The 21238-nt window shown below is 49.8% G+C and overlaps 1 protein-coding gene across 1 annotated transcript in view; it reads right to left on the reverse strand.

The window, feature by feature from the left end:
- TNPO3 (transportin 3) overlaps positions 1 to 18875 on the reverse strand; it is an 85714-nt gene extending 66839 nt beyond the window's left edge. Inside the window, exon 1 of the mRNA XM_038395182.2 lies at positions 18564 to 18875. Within this exon, the coding sequence (XP_038251110.1) occupies positions 18564 to 18698 (135 nt within the window). The 5' untranslated portion in view covers positions 18699 to 18875. The remainder of the gene's footprint in view (positions 1 to 18563) is intronic.
- Between the last annotated feature and the right edge of the window lie 2363 nt (positions 18876 to 21238).

Consider the following 21238-nt stretch of genomic DNA (forward strand, 5'->3'; position numbering starts at 1 on the left):
TTTGTGTTGCCCTTTCTGTACTCTTTCCAATTCTAATTAGGGTTGTCGATGAATTGCAGTTAACTCATGCGATTAACTCAAAAAAATTAATCGTGATTAAAAAAATTAATCGTGATTAATCGCAATTTTAATTGCGCTGTTAAACAATAGAATACCAATTGAAATTTATTAAATATTTTGGATGTATTTCTACATTTTCATATATATATTGTATTGTGTTGTAACTGAAACACAAGTGTATATTTTTTATTAAAAATATTTGCACTGTAAAAATGATAAATGAAATAGTATTTTTCAATTCACCTCATAAGTACTCTAGTGCAATCTGTTGTGAAAGTGCAACTTACAAATGTAGATTTTTTGTTACATATCTGCAGTCAAAAACAAAACAATGTAAAAATTCAGACCCTACAAGTCCACTCAGTCCTACTTCTTATTCAGCCAATCGCTAAGAGAAACAAGTTTGTTTACATTTTCAGGAGATAATGCTGCCCGCTTATTTACAATGTCATCAGAAAGTGAAAACAGGCATTTCCAATTCACTTTTGTAGCTGGCATTGCAAGGTATTTACTTGCCAGATATGCTAAACAATCATATGGCCCTTCATGCTTCGGCACCATTCCAGAGGACATGCTTCCATTCTGATGGCCCTAATTAAAAAAAAAAGTGTGCGTTAATTAAATTTGTCACTGAACTTCTTGGGGGACAATTGTATGTCCCCTGCTCTGTTTTATCCGCATTCTGCCATATATTTCATATTACAGCACTCTTGGATGATGATCCAGCACATGTTCGTTTTAAGAACACTTTCACCGTAGATTTCACAAAACACAAAGGTGGTACCAATGTGAGATTTGTAACTGACCCAAGGTTTAAGAATCTGAAGTGCCTTCCAAAATCTGATCTGAACGGGGTGTGGTGCATGCTTTCAGAAGTCTTAAGAGAACAACACTCCAATGCAGAAACTACAGAACTCGAATCACCAAAAAAGGAAAATCAACCTTTTGCTGGTGTGATCTGACTCAGATGATGAAAATGAACATGCGCCGATCTGCACTGCTTTGGATTGTTATTGAGCAGAACCAGTCATCAGCATGGATGCATGTCCCCTGGAATGGTGGCTGAAGCATGAAGGAACATATGAATCTCTAGCACATTTGGCACAAATATTTTGCAATGCTGGCTATAACAGTGCCATGTGAACACCTGTTCTCACTTTCAGGTGACATTGTAAACAAGAAGCGGGCAGTATTATCTCCTGCAAGTATAAACAAACTTGTTTGTCTTCACGATTGGCTGAATAAGAAGTAGGACTGAGTGGACTTGCAGGCTCTAAATTTTATATTGTTTTATTTTTGAATGCATTTTTGTACCTAATTCTACATTTGTAAGTTCAACTTTCATGATAGAGACTGCACTACAGTACTTGTATTAGATGAACTGAAAAATAGTATTTCTTTTGTTTTTTTTTTTACAGTGCAAATACTTGTAATCAAAAAATATAAAGTGAGCACTGTACACTTTTTATTCTGTGTTGTGATTGAAATCAATATATTTGAAAATGTAGAAAACACCCAAAAATATTTAAATAAATAGTATTCTATTATCAACATTGTGATTGTGTGATTAATCACGATTAATTTTTTTTAATTGCTTGACAGCCCTAATTCTCATATATATATATATATATATATATATATATATATATATATATACACACACACACACACACACACACACACACACACACACACACACACACACACACACACAACCAGAACTGCACATGTATGCAAGGTGCAGGCATATCACGGAATTATACAGTGGCATTATGATATTTTCTGTATTCTCTAACCCTTTCCCAATGGTTCCTAACATTGTTATCTTTTTTGACTGCTGCTGTACATTGAGATGTTTTCAGAGAACTCTCCACAATGGCTGCAAGATCTCTTTCTTGAGCTAAGGCCTTGCAACTTTCTCGCTCAGGGGGGTGCAAAAACACCCCCCCCAAGTGCTGCAAGTTTCAGCGCCGTAAAGTGGCAGTGTAGACAGCGCTCCCAGTGCTGGTAATTAGTCCCCTCGTGGAGGTGGGGTTTTTTTGTTTTTAATACCACTGGGAGAGCTCTTTCATGTTCAAGCGCTGCGTTGCTAGTGAAGACATGCCCTAATTCAGGCCTCATTTTGTATATATAGTCGGGATCATGTTTTCCTATGCGCATTACTTTGCATTTATCAGCATTGCATTTCATCTATCATTTTGTTGCCCAGTCACCGGATTTTGTTAGAGCTCTTTATAACTCACTGCAATCTGCGGGAGTCATTTTACACAGTATGTATACACTGCATTTAGACACCCACAGCTGGCCCATGTCAGCTGGCTCAGGCTGCGTGGCTGTTTGGGATCGGGCTTGTCTGGGACCCTCCCACCTCACAGGGTCCTAGAGCCTGGGCTTCAGCCCAATCCTGAATGTCTACACCACAATTAAACAACCAGACAGCCTGAGCACCTTAGCCCGAGACACCTAGCACAGTCCAGCCATAGACTCTTAATGGCAGTGTAGACATATCCGTATTGTCTGCAAACTTTGCCAACTCACTGTTTACCCCTTTTTCCAGATTTATAAGTATGTTGAACAGTGCTGGTCCCAGAACAGACCCCTGGGGGACCCCGCTATTTAAATCTCTTCATTGTGAAAACTCACCGTTTATTCCTACTCTGTCTCCCATCTTACACCAGTTACTAATCTGCGAGAGCATCTTTCCTCTTATCCCATGACTGCTTAGTTTGCTCAAGAGCCTTTGGGGAGAGACCTTGCCAATGGCTTTCTGAAAGTTCAAGTACACTATGTCCACTGGATCATCTCGTCCATGTTCGTTGACATGCTCAATTCTAGTAGACTGGTGAGAAGTGATTTCCCTTTACAAATGCCATTCTGACTCTTCCACAACATCATGTTCAGATGGGTCTGATAATTCTATTCTTTACTATAGTTTCAACCAGTTCGCCTGGTACTGAAATTAGGCTGACTGGCCCGTAATTGCCAGGATCGCTTCAGAGCTTTTTTTTTTTTAAAAAAAAAATTGGCATCACATTAGCTATCAGTCAGCCATCTGGTCCAGAGGCTTTATTAAGTGACAGGTTACGCACCACTGTTAGTAGTTCTGCAATTTCATATTTGAGTTCCTTCAGAACTCTTGGGTGAAGACCAGCTGGTCCTGGCGACTTCTTACTGTTAAATTTATCAACGTGTTCCAAAACTTCTATTGACACCTCAATCTGGAGCAGTTCCTCGGATCTGTCACCTGAAAAGAATGGCTCATGCTTGGGAAAACAAGGTTTTGGTTTCAGGAAGATCACTGCAATCTGATGGAAGGCAGGTGAACTCCTAATGGGACTTTTGGAAGAGCTGCAACAGGTTGCAGTTAGTCTGGAGATAGTAGAGGAACATTTGCCATCTAACCACCTAATTTTAGGCGCATTGTACAGAAGAGGCCAAAGAGAGACCTTTATAGTGGTATTTTAAAAAGGATGTTCATGGTGAATGTTTTGCAGCCACAGCTCAGCAAGCTTTTCACTAGCATGGTCTAAATCCTCCTATTGCACTCCACAACCCAGGAGAGATGAACCATCCATTTTAAAGTGTTTTGCCCCTGCATGACTCTATTACACACAGCTCTGAAACTGCCAACACATTTGAAATCAACTAAACCCTCTTTTACAACACAGCCTGATAAGAGCTGAGTGTGTGTAACCCACCAATAATTATGCAAGGGATTAGTACTGCTTATTAAACACAAACAACCCCCACCCCAGACAGTCCCGAGCTAGTTAAAACCTACATCCACTCTCTCCGCGAAGAAGGCTCATTAAATCAGATGTGAGATCTAGTCCAGCCCCACCATTGACTTCCTGTGACTTTGGGCGAGTCATTTCGTCTGTGTCTCAGTGTCTCTGTTACGTGGCAATAGCACTTGACTTCACAGGGCTATTATAGGATTTAATTAATTCACAACTATCAAGCACTTGGGAAGTCTGGATGGAGATGCTGAAGAATGTGACGTATTATTCCTCAAACCACAAATTGGCAGCTGGAGGAGGTCATACTACTATTGTTAATAGAGGATTAATTAACTTTCAACACCATCCCACCCCTCTGAGGGGGACATTATTATTTCCCTTTTAACACAGAGGAAATGAAGACTAAAGCAGTGAGATTCCCTCTGTGGCCTGGACAAGTCAGATGTCAGAACAAAGAAGATCTAACTACAAAGTTCACCTCCTCTAGTTGAGAGGAGTCCTGTAAAGAATGGTTTAGACCAGAGGTTCTCAACCAGAAGTCTGGGGTCCCCTAGCTGGCCGCGAGCAGGTTTCAGGGAGTCCGCCAAGCAGAGCCAGAATTAGACTCGCTGTGGTCCAGAGCAGAAAACAGAAGCCCCACCTGCCTGAAGCTGAAGCTTGAGCAATGTAGCCTTGTTGGGGCCCCTGTGGCATGGGGCCAAAGGCAACTGCCCTGCTTGCTGTCCCCTAATGCCAGCCCTGGCTTTTGTATGCAGAAAAGCAGCAGTTGTGGCACAACTGGGCTGTGGAATTTTTATTGCATAGGTGGGGGGGGGGCGCATAACAAAAAAGGTTGAGAACCCCTGGTTTAGACTAATGACATGCTATGTTCTGAATGGAAACTAATTCCACCCCAATCCATTCACTAGACCAAGACCTTTAGCGTTTTGAGGAACAGCTCAGGTGCCTCCTACAAAATCTTTCCACTAGAGAGGGGTGTTTGTGTGTGTGCGCGTGCGCGTGCTCTCTGAAAGCATCAAGCCCGGTAAGCACTAACAAAAAAGCGACAGAGCCAGCAGTGCTGTTAACCTGTAGACGAGCTAGGTTCTCAAGGAAAACATTTGCATTACAACACACAAACAGAGAGCATAGTCCAAAGCTAGAAAAAAAGATTTCTGAAAACAACAAAACAAGGAGCTCTCATGAGATGAGATGAAAGAGTTATGTCTCTATAAGGGGATCCTTTGAAGTAGGTCTATTGTCTTGCTAGAAATCCTATCTGCCCCACTGTCTGAGCAGTAGTTTCATAGAGAAATGTTTGTTCAGTCACTATGGATTGTTTTTTAGGTGGGGGGGAGTCGTGCAGAGGGAATAGTTACAGAGCAATCAATTAAGCAAGAGAAGGAAGATAACAAAGGCTAAAAAGGAAAACTGTGGCCCACTAATTTATTACACCAGGCAACCCCAGATAAACACACACATGAATCATAACCAACAGGAACAAGGCTGGAGCCCAAATCACAAATTTACAACAGGGATGGGACCAGATGATAAACCCCACTGAAGGGAGAAGCCTTGAGCAGGAGATTTGACAGTCCTGCCTGCACTTCTTGATGAGAGATTCTGTAAATTAGAGGGCAAATATAGTACAGTCTACAGAGTCCTACAGAGCAGTCAGCCGGCTGATGCCGTTATCTTTAGTGTAGTGGTGTAGCCCTCAGAGACTTCCAGTCCCAAAATTCAGTAAGTCATCTTGATAGAAGGCAGCTCTCCATAGGCTTCCCTCAACTGTTTTTAGTCACCTATGCCCCCTCTGGTTTTGTACCGTTTCCCATTTTGCCCCAATGCCTGAATGAGCCTTATTCCACACAAGTCAAAAACCCACCTGTCATGTTCACCACATGCACCATGCTTGTTCTCTTTGTACTGTACCATAACATGCAAGCCTGTGTCCTCAGATTGTTAGCAGCCCTCTAGGGTAGAGATGTACTAGTTTAATACAACTCGCCTGACAAAAGCATCTGATTTTGTACTTGCAAGGTTAGCAACACTAAAAACTTCTCTTGCTCATGTTTTACCCCTGTTTGAACATCCCCAAAATCATTTCTAGAGCAGATCTTTAGTAGAACACCCAATCTTGATTTTAAAATTATCACTGACAAAGAATCCACCACAGCCCTTGGTAAGTGGTTACAATGGTTAATTACTCTCACTGTTAAGCGCATTGTTTGCTGCCATCCTCTCGTTAGTGAGGAGGTGCAGCCTGGAAAAACAACAGGTATACAACACTACATTTCAATCCGAGTAGAGGCAGTAAGCATACTGGGACCTGTCGTCTCCATAGGCCGAAACTCTTATAATATCAGCGAGAGGCTGCACTCAATTTTATGGAAATTAAGTGCAAGTCCTCAGACTCTTGGAAAGTAACCAGTTTGATCTTCAGCTGGAGTGTTACTAGTTACCCAAAACTACACAAATTTGATTCATCCTTTTACTCGATTTTTCCACTTATCAAAACCTGTGAAAACAGTCATAGCTTGGAATGTCCCTGAGATATCTAGGCACTCAGCTTCGTCCCATTACTTTCCAGGAAGTTAACAAGGAAAATATTTGTTTTCTGTCACAAAGGCTTAAGAACGTACTAGCCCATAGAAAATTTGGAGCAGCAAGATTGTTAGACTGGTCAATTCTACAGCTGCTGCGTAGGTCCTAAGCAGTAGTAAAAACTGACCGGAATACTGGAGAACTTATCGGAAACTCAAGTTGCACTGCTATTCCTTGGAAACTCTGAACAGCAGCCAAGGACCTTGGGGGAGGATGGACCACATAGGAGAGAAGAGCCAACCACAAGCCAAAGTCAATACAGGAGCACCACTATAGGTAAGGTTGTGTCATGACTTCTGTGTAAAGGTCCACCTTCCCAAGTCTTCAATAATCAACATGCTTAGTTGGAGTCCTTTGAAATCTGATGTGCATCAGAAAGATGCAGGGCAGGCTTAATGACCCAATTTTGAGGTTATCTGAGCTAGGGGTTGCAGAGATTACATCCTCCCCCTGCAAAATTAGCCATTTTTCAAAAAGTTTCTAGGTAAGTCCCCTTCTCTCCCCGAGCCAGAGATTGGTCTCAGTCAATTGAGTTTTACCCATGGCACCACTAAATCTATGGGAGACTCAAACTGAGAATGGTATTTAAGAAAATGTAAGTTTGTGTGTGCGCAAGCGCCAATACAGAAAAAAGGTTACAGGCTTTTCATTCCCATAATTTTATGTTTTAAAGCTTAACTCTTGTAAGTTCTCTAAAATCTAATCAGTTATTTGGATTGCTCTAAAATTTGGCATGCCTTATAGGGGGCATGGGTAGCATTAGTGATCCAAATGTGGGGTCATTTGACCAAGGGGTTCCCAAGTTCCCTCCCCAAAACAGTTTCCTGCTGCTGCCGGGTCCTGTTAAACTAGTGACTGGATGAATCAGACCTCTGAGACTGATGGGCATGAACTCACCCTTCAATTAACAAAACTAAAGATAAATAAATCACAAGCTCCCACCCAAGACAAAAGGAGTTTTAGACTGACTGGCTGGCTGTTGCTATGATCTGAGTCATGGGTGGCAATTTTATTGTGGGTGGAAAGGAATCCGAGTATTTATGGGGGAAAATTGGACATGACTGCTTGCTGGGAGGGGAGTGATATTAGAGGGCGGAGTGGGGGAATAGGGAGAAAAGGGAAGGGTGTCAAGGGAGAGGAGAGGGGTTGGGGGCTCAGGTGAAGGAGGTCCTGGGGCTAGAGAAAGTGGAGAGGTGGGACACTGGGAAGAGAGACAAGGAAGTCAGTGGCGGGGAGAACAGGGGCAGCAGCACCTGCCAGCCCCAGTCTCCCATCCCATGTGTGCACTCAGATCTGAGGGGTTCTTGCCTCTCTGGGAGTCCAAGTCCCTTCACTGCCCCCATATATGTGCCAGGATCTATCTGGGTTGGACCCACCTCATGTGAGCCAGACAGGTTCTGGGGAAAAGCTCACCCTTTTGGGAGGGACTGAGGCCCCCTCCCTGCCCCCATGTGAGTCAGGATCTGGGGTAGTCCTGCCTCTTTGGATGAGGAGCTGTGAAGGGGTATACTTCATGCATATCACAGGCACTCAAGCACCCAGGAGGGGGACGGGAACACCCACTGAGATTAATGGAGCAGGTCACAGTCTCAGAGCTATTGTATTCACCTCCATGGGATGTTCTCATTGAGCTGAGAAGAGCACATTGAGGTGAATGGGCCATTTCACACCTTTCAGAGCCTGCAATGCTGCAGATGGAGGTGTAAAGGAGGCCTTGCTCTCCATCATCTCTATCTTCCTGTCTACACTATAAAGCTAGATCGATGCAAGGCAGCTTACAGCAACCTACCTGTGCATGTGTCAACACTCAACTGGTCTCCCATTGATGTAACTGCAAATTGCCCCATTAAGCTGACTGACCCCGGTCTACACTGCAGAATTACTCCGGTATAACCACATCGCTCAAGGGTGTGAATAAGTCACAGCCCTGAACATAGTTACCAACCTAAGCACCGATGTAGACAGCCTCTCACGGAGGGGGATTAACTAAGCCACCAGGAGAAGCTCTCACCTGTCATTTAAAGACTCTCTTCATTAAAGTGCTGCAGCTGCACCGATGCAGAATTGTAAGTGTAGCTGTGCCCTTAGTAACCCCATCTCCCCGAGCAGCACAGAGCCACTGTCAATACACACAGGTTGACGCAGTGCGAGTGCACACGATCTGAACCGCCCTCCAGCTGCTATCCCACAATGACCACTCTGGTCACCACGGTGAACTCCGCTGCCCTGGGGCCCCGTAGCCTGGAAGCCCCCTCCCCTTTAAAGCCCTGCAAATGTCTGAAATTCCTTTCCCTGACTCAGCAAGCACACCTCCGAGCTCTCCTTTATTGAGTGCAACTGCCAAGCTGCCCATGCTACATACTCCAGTCACTGGATCTCCTGCGCCTGTGGGGACAAAAGGCTCTGCAGTCACAGCTCCGGATCAGCCACAGAAACGTCGACACCTATGAGCAGATTCCTCAGGGGACACAGGAGAAGGGGTACGAAAAGGATCAGGAGCAGTGTTGCATGGAAGGCGAGGAACGCAGCAAGCATATCAAAACGCTGAAAGAGATGCATGCCATACTCAGCTAAGGCCCATGCAAGTCTTCCCTGCACACCCCCGGGGATACTTCCAAGGGGTCCAAGTCACAGAGTCCTGCCAGGAACAGCGAGGTGGTGGTGGTGGATGAGAAGAGGCGTTTGGGGGACAGATGACTGGGGGATCCAGCTGCGCAATGAGCCAGGACCTATTTTTGACTCCACCGCAGTCCAGCCAGTCAGGCATGGGCGAGGCTGATGCAGAGAAGGAACCTTGGGTAAGTGTAATTTTGCAATTGCAGGGATGGTGCCCCAAAAGTAACAGGACACATTTCTGACTCAATAATTTACTCAAGAGGTAGTGGTACAACCCAGAGGGAGAGTTGCTACTTGCTTTTCATTCCCCACTAGAGAGTTAGGCAGGAGAGAAAGGGGCATTTGGAGCAGTTTGTCTATAGACACAGAGATGTCCCTTGAATCCTCCTGCGAGATAGATGAAACTTTCCTGAAGGCACTCTGCAATCCTCTGCTGAAGGTTTCTAGGGAGGGCTGCTTTCTTTCTTTCTTTCTTCCTCCCACACCACTCTGCAATAATTTCAGCAGGCACCATTGCTGTACACAGGCTAACAGCATATGGGCCCAGGCTGCTTCTGGACACCAGCAGTAACTCTGCTCTCTCTGCCTTTGTTACCTTCAGCAGTGAGATACCAGCTAAAAATCAACCCCGCCTGTGGAAAATGGCACCAGTATTCAGTGTCAATGTCCTATACTAGTAGATTCATGCAACCAGGCAATTCCCTCCTCATTGCCCCAACCCCGAGTGACCCATACTCAATATGGCTGGTGCTGCGACTGGTGCTGTACACAAGCAACCCCAAGCAGAAGTGAGAACGTAGTGCCTAAAACTTTAGGCGAGTAAGAGGAGTGAGTTTGGCAGCTTAAGTTTGGGTATTGAACAGAGTGACAATGGTACCGCTGGATGTTTTATCTGCAGCTGCTGCCATTGTGGCCTTCAGGGGCTCCCTCTCAACACCCATGGAACAACCAAGCCAGATAAGGAAGAGATAGAAGAGGACTTGGGATTTCACGTTCAATGAAATCTTGCAATCCAGTGCTGGACTGGACTGTGATCACAGGGTCTGGGGGATGAATGTTGCGGACAGCCTGGAGAAGGCAATAATGGAGAGAAGAGAGACCCAAGAGTCCCAGCATGAAAAGCAGAGGGAGATGCACTAGGACACAACAGGGCTTCTCAAGCAGCAAACCGCAGATGCTGCAGGCTCTGGGGGACCTGCACATTCAACAATCCCAGGCTCATGTGCCTCTGCAGCCCACTGTAAAAACTCAATACCGGGACCACCCTAAACCTCCCTCCAGATTCCATGCGTCATGAGGGGTCACTGAACTTCCCCCACCACTCCACCCTAGGGGACATTAAAGACAATCACAGCTTCACATACATTGACCCATGAAAGCCATGGTTGTGTAGCTACATGAACATGAGTGGTCTTTCCTCTTCATAGGTTCTGTTCTCAAAATTTATTAAGTTTTTAATGTATTTGTTTTAAAACAGCATGGGGTTGGTTGGGAGGTTTGTTTTTGTAGATCTTTTTTACAGAATAAAATTCTATTATTTGGAACATAATTCATCTTTATTAGTTCACATCACATGCTGCTGAGTGCTCAGCAGTTCTGAAAGCGACCAGTTACCTGTTACTGCACACTGTCACACAACTCATAGGATCAGTCACAAACAAAATTAATAGGTGCATTGACAATGTTATATTCCTACATGCACAGCAACCACCACACAATTCCTACCAGACCATAAAAAGAGCAGGGCCCAATAGTAGTTACTATGGCTCACTGTTAAAAATGGTCTTTCACAGCCTCCCTGAGCTGGATAGCTCCGCGCTGAATTCTAATAGCCCTTGTATTTGGTTGTTCAAATTCAATAGACAGCCACTTCACCTCTGCCCTCCACCGGTGGAAACTTTTCCCTCTTTGCTTCTCAGATATTATGCAGGACACAGCAGGCAGCTATAACCACTGGGATATTTTCCTCACCAAGGTCCAATCTTGTGAGTAAACAATGCCAGCGTCCCTTCAAATGACCAAAAGGACTTTCAACTGTCATCCTGCACCTGCTGAGCTGGTAGCTGAATCCTTCCTTGGTGTTGTCAAGGTGACCAGAGTATGGCTTCATGAGCCAAGGGAGAAAGGGGTACGCTGAGTCCCCAAGAATCACTATGGGCTTTTCAACATTGCCAGTGGTAATCCGCCAGTCAGGAAAAGGAAGTCCCTATTTGCAGATTTCTGAAAAATCCTGCATTCTTAAAGATGTGAATATCATACACCTTCCTTGATCAGCCCACACTGATGCTGGTGAAACATCCCTGGTAATCCACCAGGTTGCATAACCATAGAAAAGTAGCCCTTTCTGTTGACGTACGTTGTAGCAAGGTGGTTTGGTGCCAAGAGAGGGACGTGTGTGCCGTCTATTGCCCCTCCTGCAGTTTGGTATCCCCACTGCTGCAGATCCATCCAGCCACCATGTCCAGCACACTGCCCAGAGTCACAGTCCTGCATAGCAGGAGGCAATTAATGGCCCACCACACTTGCATAACGGCAACCCCCACGATGGATTTTCCTGACTCCCAACTGACCAGTAACAGTCTGGAATTGCAAGTTTCCACAGTGCAATTGCCACTGACTTCTCCACTGTCAGGCAAGTTCTCATTTTGGTGTCCCTGCCCTGCAGGGCTGGTGCAAGCTCGGCACACAGATCCAGGAACATTGTCTTATGCATCTGAAAGTTCTGCAGCCACGGCTCATCAACCCAAACCTGCATTATAATGCGATCCCACCAGTCAGTGCTTGTTTCTCAGGCCCAGAAGCGGTGCTCCACCATCTGCAGCTGCCCCACGAACGACACTAACCACCTAGACTTGGCTCTTGCTATGTCCCACTGCAACCTGTCCTCCAAAAAATCGTTACCGATCGTTAACCCATCCACTCAGTTCTTCTTGGGGCTCTTCAAATACGGCAGGGTCGTGCGCCCTGTGCTTGCTACGCTCATGACAGTAGTGCAGAGCTGCACATGCTCCACGCTTCTGTCTGAGATGGCAGACAGCAAGGAGCGTGCCAAGGGTTTATGGGACTTTGAAAAAAGGCACAAAAATGACGGGATACGGATAATATTATGCTATGGAGACCGTCGCAAACTGGGAAATTGACCCTGTGCTCCCATTTACCACTGTGCAGCTCATTTTGGCCCCATCATGCATTGCCAAAGTCTCCCAAAAGATCACCTGCTGGAGGATGGCGAATTGCAGTGAGACATCTGCCCAGGGTGCACTGCACTTCATTGACACACGGTCTCCTACTGAGTATGTGCATCACTGAAACATGGAGCCAAGAACACAGACAAGCGATGTATTACCTGCAGCAGCTGTATGGTGATGTAACTTGAGTTGACATAAGTTTGTATCATAGACATGGCCTGTTTAAAGGGCAATGTGCTCTAAAGTCTGCACATTTGCATGGCTTTTCTTGAAACGTGCTATGCTTTATGGGAGTGCACAGCAGGGTTAGTGACCCAAATTTCAAAAAGTTTTTGGATGGATTTTTCTTCGCATCAAGCTAGAGAGCAAACTAGTGCTGTGATGTGGGTCAAAATGGTCTCAATCGGTCAGTTTTACCCAATGTAGCGCATGGCACCCACTAAGTCTTTGGGGAACCCAAATTGTGAACAGAATTTAAGACCACGTTCACTGCTTTGCTTACACAGATGTGCAGTCTGGAAGAATACAGTGTGCATACATCAATAAAGAGAAAAAACGTGAGAGGATTTCTATGCAGCCACTTTATGCTTGCAGGAGTAGTTTTAGGGAACATGCCAACACCACTGCCCATGGTGAACATCCCACCACTGATGTTTCAAGCCTGAACCTTTGTAGACCTGTGCAATAAATATGTAACAACCTACATTGCTTGATACAAAAAGATGCATGTTTTGTACCCTCTGATGTGAACAAGTGAAAGAGCAGCATGTGTACCTTCAGGATCCAGTATGCATCTTTTCAACGCCTCCACCATTTAGCGTGGGTACATGTACCATGCTGACTGAACCTGGAGTGTATCTAAATAATTTCCCATCAGCTACTGTCAGCTCCAGGGTATAGAAGGAATCCTCAGGGTGAGTGACTGGGTTGTAGAAGGCGGTGAAGAGCTTGCACATTTCAGCAACTGGTGTTGGCAGAGTAAAGGTGTGCGTTACTGGGGTGCATTAGAGCATTGCTGAAAAAGAGAAGGGTTAAGGTTGCCTGGGCATCCTTAACTGTGAATTTCCTGATTTTCAGAACTTTGAGATTTACTCAACTCAACACTCTTAACAGGTTGACATACTACCAAGGAAATTTTTCTCTTTATGAATATAGCTTTTTTGCCACTGAATTAGAATATTGGTCTGTTGAGTTAAAAATATCTCACTACAACAGGCCCCAGCAGAGACATGGGGCTATTAAAAGATTACAAAATGAGCCAAGCGGATAGGGGGAAGCAGTTGACGTGATAAGAGTTTTAACACAGACTCACGTGACATTATCATAAGCAAACTAGGGAAATGGGGGTTAGATGAAATTACTATAAGGTAGTTGCACAACTGGTTGAAAGACAGTACTCAGAGTAGTTATCAATGGTTCGCTGTCAAACTGGGAGGATTTATCTAGCGGGGTTACTCAGGAGGTCAGTCCTATGCCCAATTCTATTCAATATATTCTTTAATTACTTCAATAATGGAGCGGAGAGTATGGTTACAAAATCCGCAGAGGACACCAAGTTGGGAGGGGTTGCAAGCACTTTGGATAACAGGATTAGAATTCAAAATGACCTTGAGAAATGGGAGATTTGGTCTGGAACCAACAAGATGAAATTCAATAAAGATAAGCCCTTAGGAAGGAAAAAATCAAATGCATAACTACAAAATGGAGAATAACTGGCCGGGAGGTAACACTGTTGAAAAGGATTTGGTGGTGGGCACAGTGGATCACAAAGTGAATATGAGCCAAAAATGTGGTGCAGTTCAGAAAAAAGCTAATATTCTGTTCTGTTTTAACAGAAGTGTTCTATATGAGACACAGGAGGTAACTGTCCCACTCTATTCAGCTCTGGTGAGGTTTCAGCTGGAGTAGTGTGTCCAGTTCTGGGTGCCACACTTTAGGAAAAATGTGGACAAACTGGAGTGACTGCAGAAGAGAGCAACAAAAATGATCAAAGGCCTAGAAAACATGATCTAGAAGGAAAGGTTAAAAAACACCTGGGCACATTTAGTCTTGAAAAAAGATGACTGAGGGGGAACCTGGTAACAAGTCTTCAAATATGTCATATGCTGTAATAAAGAGTCAAGTCAAAGTTTCCCCAAGCCAATGGCTCATCGGGCTGATGCGTTTAAGGCACGTCAGTTTCATAGCCAACAGTACACAAGGACACAAGTACAACGTGGCCAGCATCACATCCGACTGCCTATGTCTGCCCTAATCCAATGGATCAGATACCCATTTTGCAGCTGGGTGAACTGGAGGTGGCCCTTCGGTGTAAGATCACGCAAAACTCAAAAGTCCCTTGAAGGTAGGACAAGGTGTCATGAGCTTAATCTGCAGCAAAAGAGATTTATTAGATATTAGGAGAAACTTTCTAACTATAAGAATAGTTAAGCACTAGAGTAGGCTTCCAAGGGAGACTGTGGACTCACCATCATTGGCCAACCTGTTCTTAAAAACCTCCAAACACCTCTCACAGGTGGTCTAGGTTTAATTTGTTCCTGCCTCAGCACCAGGGGCTGGATCTGATGACCTCTGGAGGTCCCTTCCAGCCCTATATTTCTATGGTTCTAACCCATTCCCAGCCCCCAACAACCAGGAAGAAGCATTGGGTGCAGACAAGACAATATCCTTGAATCATGACAAGACTGGCAACACTTTATATTGGTTTCTAGCTAGTAGATTTAGCCCTCTGACTAATGTCTTGTAATACCATCCGGCCCTGCCTAGCATCAATCCCCTTGAAGATTCAGAAGCCAGGAAATAGTACAGTACTCCAAACTTATTGATTAGTTGAGAGTTTCCCAACATGTCACTTAAAGGTCCTTAAATGTGACCTGTAACTGCCTTTAGATCTGCCATGTTAGATAAAGAGATAGGCTCCAAGAAGTTGCCAGAAAGAAAGCCCGGGCCAATACTTCTTGGAAGGGGAGAAGGGAGTCAAATAAGCAGTGTTGAATTGATGCATCTTATCACATAACACAAAAGAACGGCTGTTTATAATCTCAGCAAAAATGAAAACTCAAGAATTTGTCATTCACATTTCCTCCTTTTCAGACTTTGCAAAGATTGTGCAAAAGAAGGAGAGTCTGCCTTTCCTGTCCCCCATTAAGGAAGTATGCTTTCCTGTGAACGCTCAGGGAGAAAGAGCTGGTCTTTCCGTTTCAACAGAGCATTTTAAAAAGGAAAAAAAAAGGCTAGAAAAATTCACTCACCAAGTTGGAATTTTACAGGGAAGAAGGGGAACAAACATACAAAAACAAAAAAACCCAACAACACTATTTAGAAACCTAGTGGAACTTTCTGGGGGTTGCTGGAAGAAGGTCACCACTCACCACCAAACCTGGTAGTCTGAGAACTTTCTTTGAATACTGAGAAGGGAGGGAAGAGAGAAATCCCTTCAACAATACTTAAAATTAAACAACAAGATATTAAATTTTGGAAAATAGGAGGAAAAATCACAATATTGCATAGAGTTTGAATAGAACTAATAAAAGGTTATGCATCTAAATGCAAGAAAAGCGGAAGTCTGGATCTAGACAGGAGATAATGAAAGACTAACTAACACTATAAACTGACAAGACAGAAGAGGAAGTCTGAGTAGAAAAGCATCAACCACAATACAATACATGATCAATACCACAGGTATTCGTAGCAGGTCTTATCAATACATTTTTAGGGACTTTCATGGGCCAATTTACAATTGTGTATATATTAAGTTTCTCTCTATTTAAGATACAAAGCAATTTTTATATTTGTTATAAAAGAATAGATCTGTTAATAAACAGACTAAAAAGAAAAAAAGAAGAGCCATTACAAAACAAGACATCTCTGTTACGAATAAACTATTTAGACAAAACCACAACAGCAACCAATAGAGGAAGTGAAGTCTCCCCCTGCTGTCACAATTCACAGCAGCTGAACAGGGCCAAACTACAGGGGAGCTCCGAATTGGAAAAGTACTGGGGTGGAGTCCTAAAGTAACATGCTGTGACCCATGTCTGTTTATCTTGCTATCAGGGCAGGGAAAATTGCCTATAGTGACAGATGCAAAATCAAATCTTTCTTACAATGGTAAGAGAATCCGAACTGTTAAAATACATAGCAAAAATGAGTTTGCTTTACTGTATGTCCTCAACAAAACATTTTATCTATTTTTAACCACAACCTGCATATTAGCAAAACTTTTTGTTAACTGCTCCTGAATTTCGGATTCGAACCGGTATGATACAGTGTAATAAAAACCCTTGTATGTCAGTATAGTACTTTAACATGATGTTCTTAACTCCTGTTAGTAAAAATGTAAGTGTCACAAAAATCTAGCATTATTACAAAACAAGCAGTATCAACACCAAATCCCTGATCTCACTTCAGACAACACAGATAAGAGGAGAAAATATGCATTTCTTTCTGAAACAAAGAGATTCTTTCCTTTCAAATATTTGGGACTCCTGAGGGCAACAACTAGAAGCCTGGACTCCGATCATATCAGCTGCAGTCTCCAGAACGTGAGGACTTGTGTGCAGGGGCCGGGGTATATTGTCATCTCCATGCCCACAGAGCTGGTACAGATCAGCAGGAGTGAGCTCAGGGTTGTGTGCGGTCTAGCGCCACCCCAGATGGCTGCAGCGATCCCTGGGACTCCATAAAGCCCCTTCGGATGCCGGGGGCTGGGACGCCCCAGAGAAACACGAGACTGCTCGGATTTCAGGCGGGCGAGCAGGGAGGTTCAGAAACCGGAGCCCAGGGATAAGCTGCTAACCAGGGAATCTCGCAGGGGAAGCAGCGCCCGGGGCTCCCACGTGGAGCCAGCTCGCCCCCCACCCCAACGCAGAGAGGGCCCGGAGCCCCCTCCCTGTCTCTGGAAGGGGGGGAGAGGCCGAGCCCGGGTCCGCCCCCGCCCGCAGACACATTCGGCCCCGGCCTGCTGCCCTCCCCGCACGCGTGGCGCGGACCCGAGAAACCCAGGCCCCGTCTCGCCCCCGGCCCGGCGCCCGCTGCGGGAGCCAGACTCCGGGGAGGGCGGTGAGTCTCCCGCTTCCGGCCGCTCCGATCCCGGCCTCCCCGCAACACGAGGCCCCCAGCCGGCCGCGCTACAGGCCACCGCACGGGCCTAGCCCTGCTGCCAGGCCTCCTCCGGCGCACGGGGCCCGGCCCCGGCCCAGCTCCGCCCCCAACGCCAGCCGGCGCCGCGCTGGGGCTCGGGGAGCGCCAAGGCCCGACCCGGGCCCCCCCCACGACCGCCCGGCCCGCGCAGTTCCCCAGGGCCCGCTCCCGGCCCGAGGCCCCGCCCGCTCCTCCAAGGCCGCGCTGCCGACCTCTACAGCTCGCCGGGCCCGGCCCGAGGCCCCGCCCCCCCCCCCGGCCCGGCCCGGCCCGGCGCCCCGCTCCCGCCCCCCCCCGGCCCGGCCCGGCCCGAGGCCCCGCGCCCGCCCCCGGCCCGGCCCGGCGCCCCGCGCCCGCCCCCCCCCCCGGCCCGGCCCGGCCCGGCCCGGCGCCCCGCGCCCGCGCCCGCCCCCCCCCCCCGGCCCGCCCGAGGCCCCGTCCCCCCCCCGGCCCGGCCCGGCGCCCCGCTCCCGCCCCCCCCCGGCCCGGCCCGGCCCGGCGCCCGCCCCCCCCCCGGCCCGGCCCGGCCCGGCCCGGCGCCCCGCGCCCGCCCCCCCCCCCGGCCCGGCCCGGCCCGGCGCCCCGCGCCCGCCCCCCCCCCCCCCGGCCCGGCCCGGCCCGGCCCGGCGCCCCGCGCCCCGCCCCCCCCCGGCCCGGCCCGGCCCGGCGCCCCGCGCCCGCGCCCGCGCCCCCCCCCGGCCCGGCCCGGCCCGGCCCCCCGCGCCCCGCGCCCGCGCCCGCGCCCCCCCCCGGCCCGGCCCGGCCCGGCGCCCCGCGCCCGCGCCCCCCCCCGGCCCGGCCCGGCCCCGCCCCCCCCCCGCCCCCCCCCCCGGCCCGGCCCGGCCCGGCGCCCCGCTCCCGCCCCCCCCCGGCCCGGCCCGGCCCGGCCCGGCGCCCCGCTCCCGCCCCCCCCCCGGCCCGGCCCGCGCCACGCTCCCGCCCCCCGGCCCGGCCCGGCCCGGCCCAAGGCCCCGCTGCCGACCTCTACAGCTCGCCCGGCCCCGCTCCCCCCGGCCCGGCCCAAGGCCCCGCCCGCTCCTCCAAGGCCCCGCTGCCGACCTCTACAGCTCGCCGGGCCCCGCTCGCCCTCGCCGATCTCCCCCAGCGCCATGGCCCAGCCCGATCTCCCGGCCCCCCGCAGCTCCCCGCGCCCGGCCCACTAATCTCCCCAGTGCACCCCCGCGCCGGCTCCCCGCAGCTCCCCCCCGGCCCGGCCCGGCCCGGCCCCGCTCACCGATCGCTGCAGCTCCCCCAGCCAGCAGCTCGCCCGCTCCTTGCCGCTCGGGTCCGGGTCGTGGTAAAGCGCCTGGACCGCCTGGTACACGAGCTGCAGGCTCGGCTTCCCCGCGCTGCCCCCGCCGCTCTCCATGGCTCCGGGTCCCGCACAGGCCGCTCCGCGCCCGGCTCCAGCCCCTCAGCAGCCGCCGCTCCAGGCCGCCGCCGCCATCTCCGCGCCCGGCCGTGTCCGTTACCGGGAGGGGCGGTGTCACCCCGAACGCGGCCCCCCGGAAGCGCGCAGCCCGCGCGCCGCGTTCCGCCCGCACAGCGCTCCCGCCCAGCCGCCGCGGAGCCCGCCCGCCCAGCCAGCCCGCCGCGCGGATACGCGGCTGCGCAGCCAGGGCGCCGGCACCGCCTCCGGCACCGCCCCTGGCGGCCCCCAGCGCGCTTCCGGCCGGTGCCCCCGCCACACCAGTCCCCCGCGCCCGGAAGTGACCTGCCCTGAGAGGCGGGAAGGAGGCTCCCCCCCTGCTGCTCGGGCCCCCTTGCCCAGCCCCGCCGCCCGGGCCGCTCCTCCGAGTAACCCCCCGACCGGGCCCTTCACCTTCCGGGGCAGCGGCCTAGACCCGCTCACAGCCCTGGGGCGCCGCCTGAGCCCCCCCTTCCCAGCCGGGCCTGCTCCTTCCGCCTGGCTGTACCCCCGGCCCCCCCGGGGCCTGCCCGGCCCGGCCCGGCCCGGCCTCGCCTTCCCCCCCCCCCGACCACACCTGGAGCCTGCTCAGCCCTACTCAATCCTCTCCCCCCCCGACCACATCTGGGGCCTGCCCAGCCCTGCTCCCCCCCCCCGACCACACCTGGGGCCTGCCCAGCCCTACTCAATCCTCTCCCCCAATCCCCAACCACATCTGGGGCCTGCCCAGCCCTGCTCCCCCCCCGACCACATCTGGGGCCTGCCCAGCCCCTCTCAACCCCCCCCACCCGACCACACCTGGAGCCTGCTCAGCCCTACTCAATCCTCTCCCCCCCCGACCACATCTGGGGCCTGCCCAGCCCTGCTCCCCCCCCCCCCGACCACACCTGGGGCCTGCCCAGCCCTACTCAATCCTCTCCCCCAATCCCCAACCACACCTGGGGCCTGCCCAGCCCCTCTCAACCCCCCCCACCCGACCACACCTGGAGCCTGCTCAGCCCTACTCAATCCTCTCCCCCCCCCCCCCGACCACATCTGGGGTCTGCCCAGCCCCACTCAACCGCCCCCCCCCACCCGACCACACCTGGAGCCTGCTCAGCCCTACTCAATCCTCTCCCCCAATCCCCAACCACACCTTGGGCCTGCTAGCCCCTCCAGCCCTGCTCATCCCACCCTCCCACTTCCTACTCAAAACACATCTGGGGACTGCCTTCCCTCCACCTTCTGACCCTTTCCATCCCCCCCAGTTTCCCTACCCCCAAACACACCTGGGGGGCTACCCTTCCTTCCCTGCTCATCCCACCTGGCTGTGCCCTGTGCCCTCAAATACTCCAGGGGGCTGCCCTGGCCCCTCATGCCTGGCTAAAACCCACCTGCCCAGCTCCACACCCCCAAATACCTCTGGGGGCTACCCTCTCCCCCAGCCCTGCTCATCCCACCTGGCTGTGCCCCCCATCCCCAAACACACCTGGGGGCTGTTCTGGGTCTGCTCAATCCACCTAGCTGGCTGTGCCCTCAGTTAAGTGTTGCCCAGCCCCCTACCTTCCAAACACACATGTAACTGGGGGCTGTCCTCCCCCACCACCACTGGAACAACCTCACCTAGCTGTGCCTTCTACCCCTCAGTCAAATCCTGCCCAGCTCCCATGCCCCAAACACACGCCTGGGGGATACCCTACTCAATCCACCCTACCTGGCTGAACTGTCAGTCAACAATCCCCTGAAACACACACATATACATACCTGGGGGCTGCTCTTCTCTACCCAGCCCAGCACCCCTTGAGCGTTGCCTGCTCTATTAGTCAAAAATCAATCTCTGCCAGCTGCTAGGCCTTGCCTGCCACTCATCTGGGACTGCTTCTTATTCATATTCCAAGGAGTGTCTTGTTCTTGCCCCAGCTCAGATGATTGACTCGATTTTAAAAGGTTTCAGAGTAGCAGCCGTGTTAGTCTGTATTCGCAAAAAGAAAAGGAGGACTTGTGGCACCTTAGAGAATAACAAATTTATTTGAGCATAAGCTTTCGTGAGATACTTTCTGAATAACAAGGTGCTTTGTCCTTGCTCCCATCACCATAGATAAAGGGAACCTTATCTGCCTTCTCCCAGATAAAATGGTGCTTTCCGTATTACTGGGGAAAGTGGTAACACTTTTTAGCCATTGTTTCTACACTGCTAGTTGGAGAATTAATTTACTGGTTCAGTGCAGCTGAGGCTTTCTGGGGGCTACTCAGTGGATTTCTGGGAGCAGTGGGGCAGTATACTGGAATGCATTTACAGAATTGGGCAAAAATGTCTCACCCATAGCGCATGGCAAGATGAGTACTAAAATGGTGGTTTTTATAAGCTTTATGGCTTGTGGCACCATAAAGGCTACACTTTTCATGAGTCTCCTTCCTCTCCCTCCCCCCACTTATGTGTCTAAAAATTGAGATTTAAACAGGTGAAAGTCAGTCATTATTAGTATAATATATTCTATCTCTATAAAATCCTTTAGAGATTA

The sequence above is a fragment of the Dermochelys coriacea genome, chromosome 1, assembly GCF_009764565.3.
Source record: "Dermochelys coriacea isolate rDerCor1 chromosome 1, rDerCor1.pri.v4, whole genome shotgun sequence".
NCBI classification, from domain to species: Eukaryota; Metazoa; Chordata; order Testudines; family Dermochelyidae; genus Dermochelys; species Dermochelys coriacea.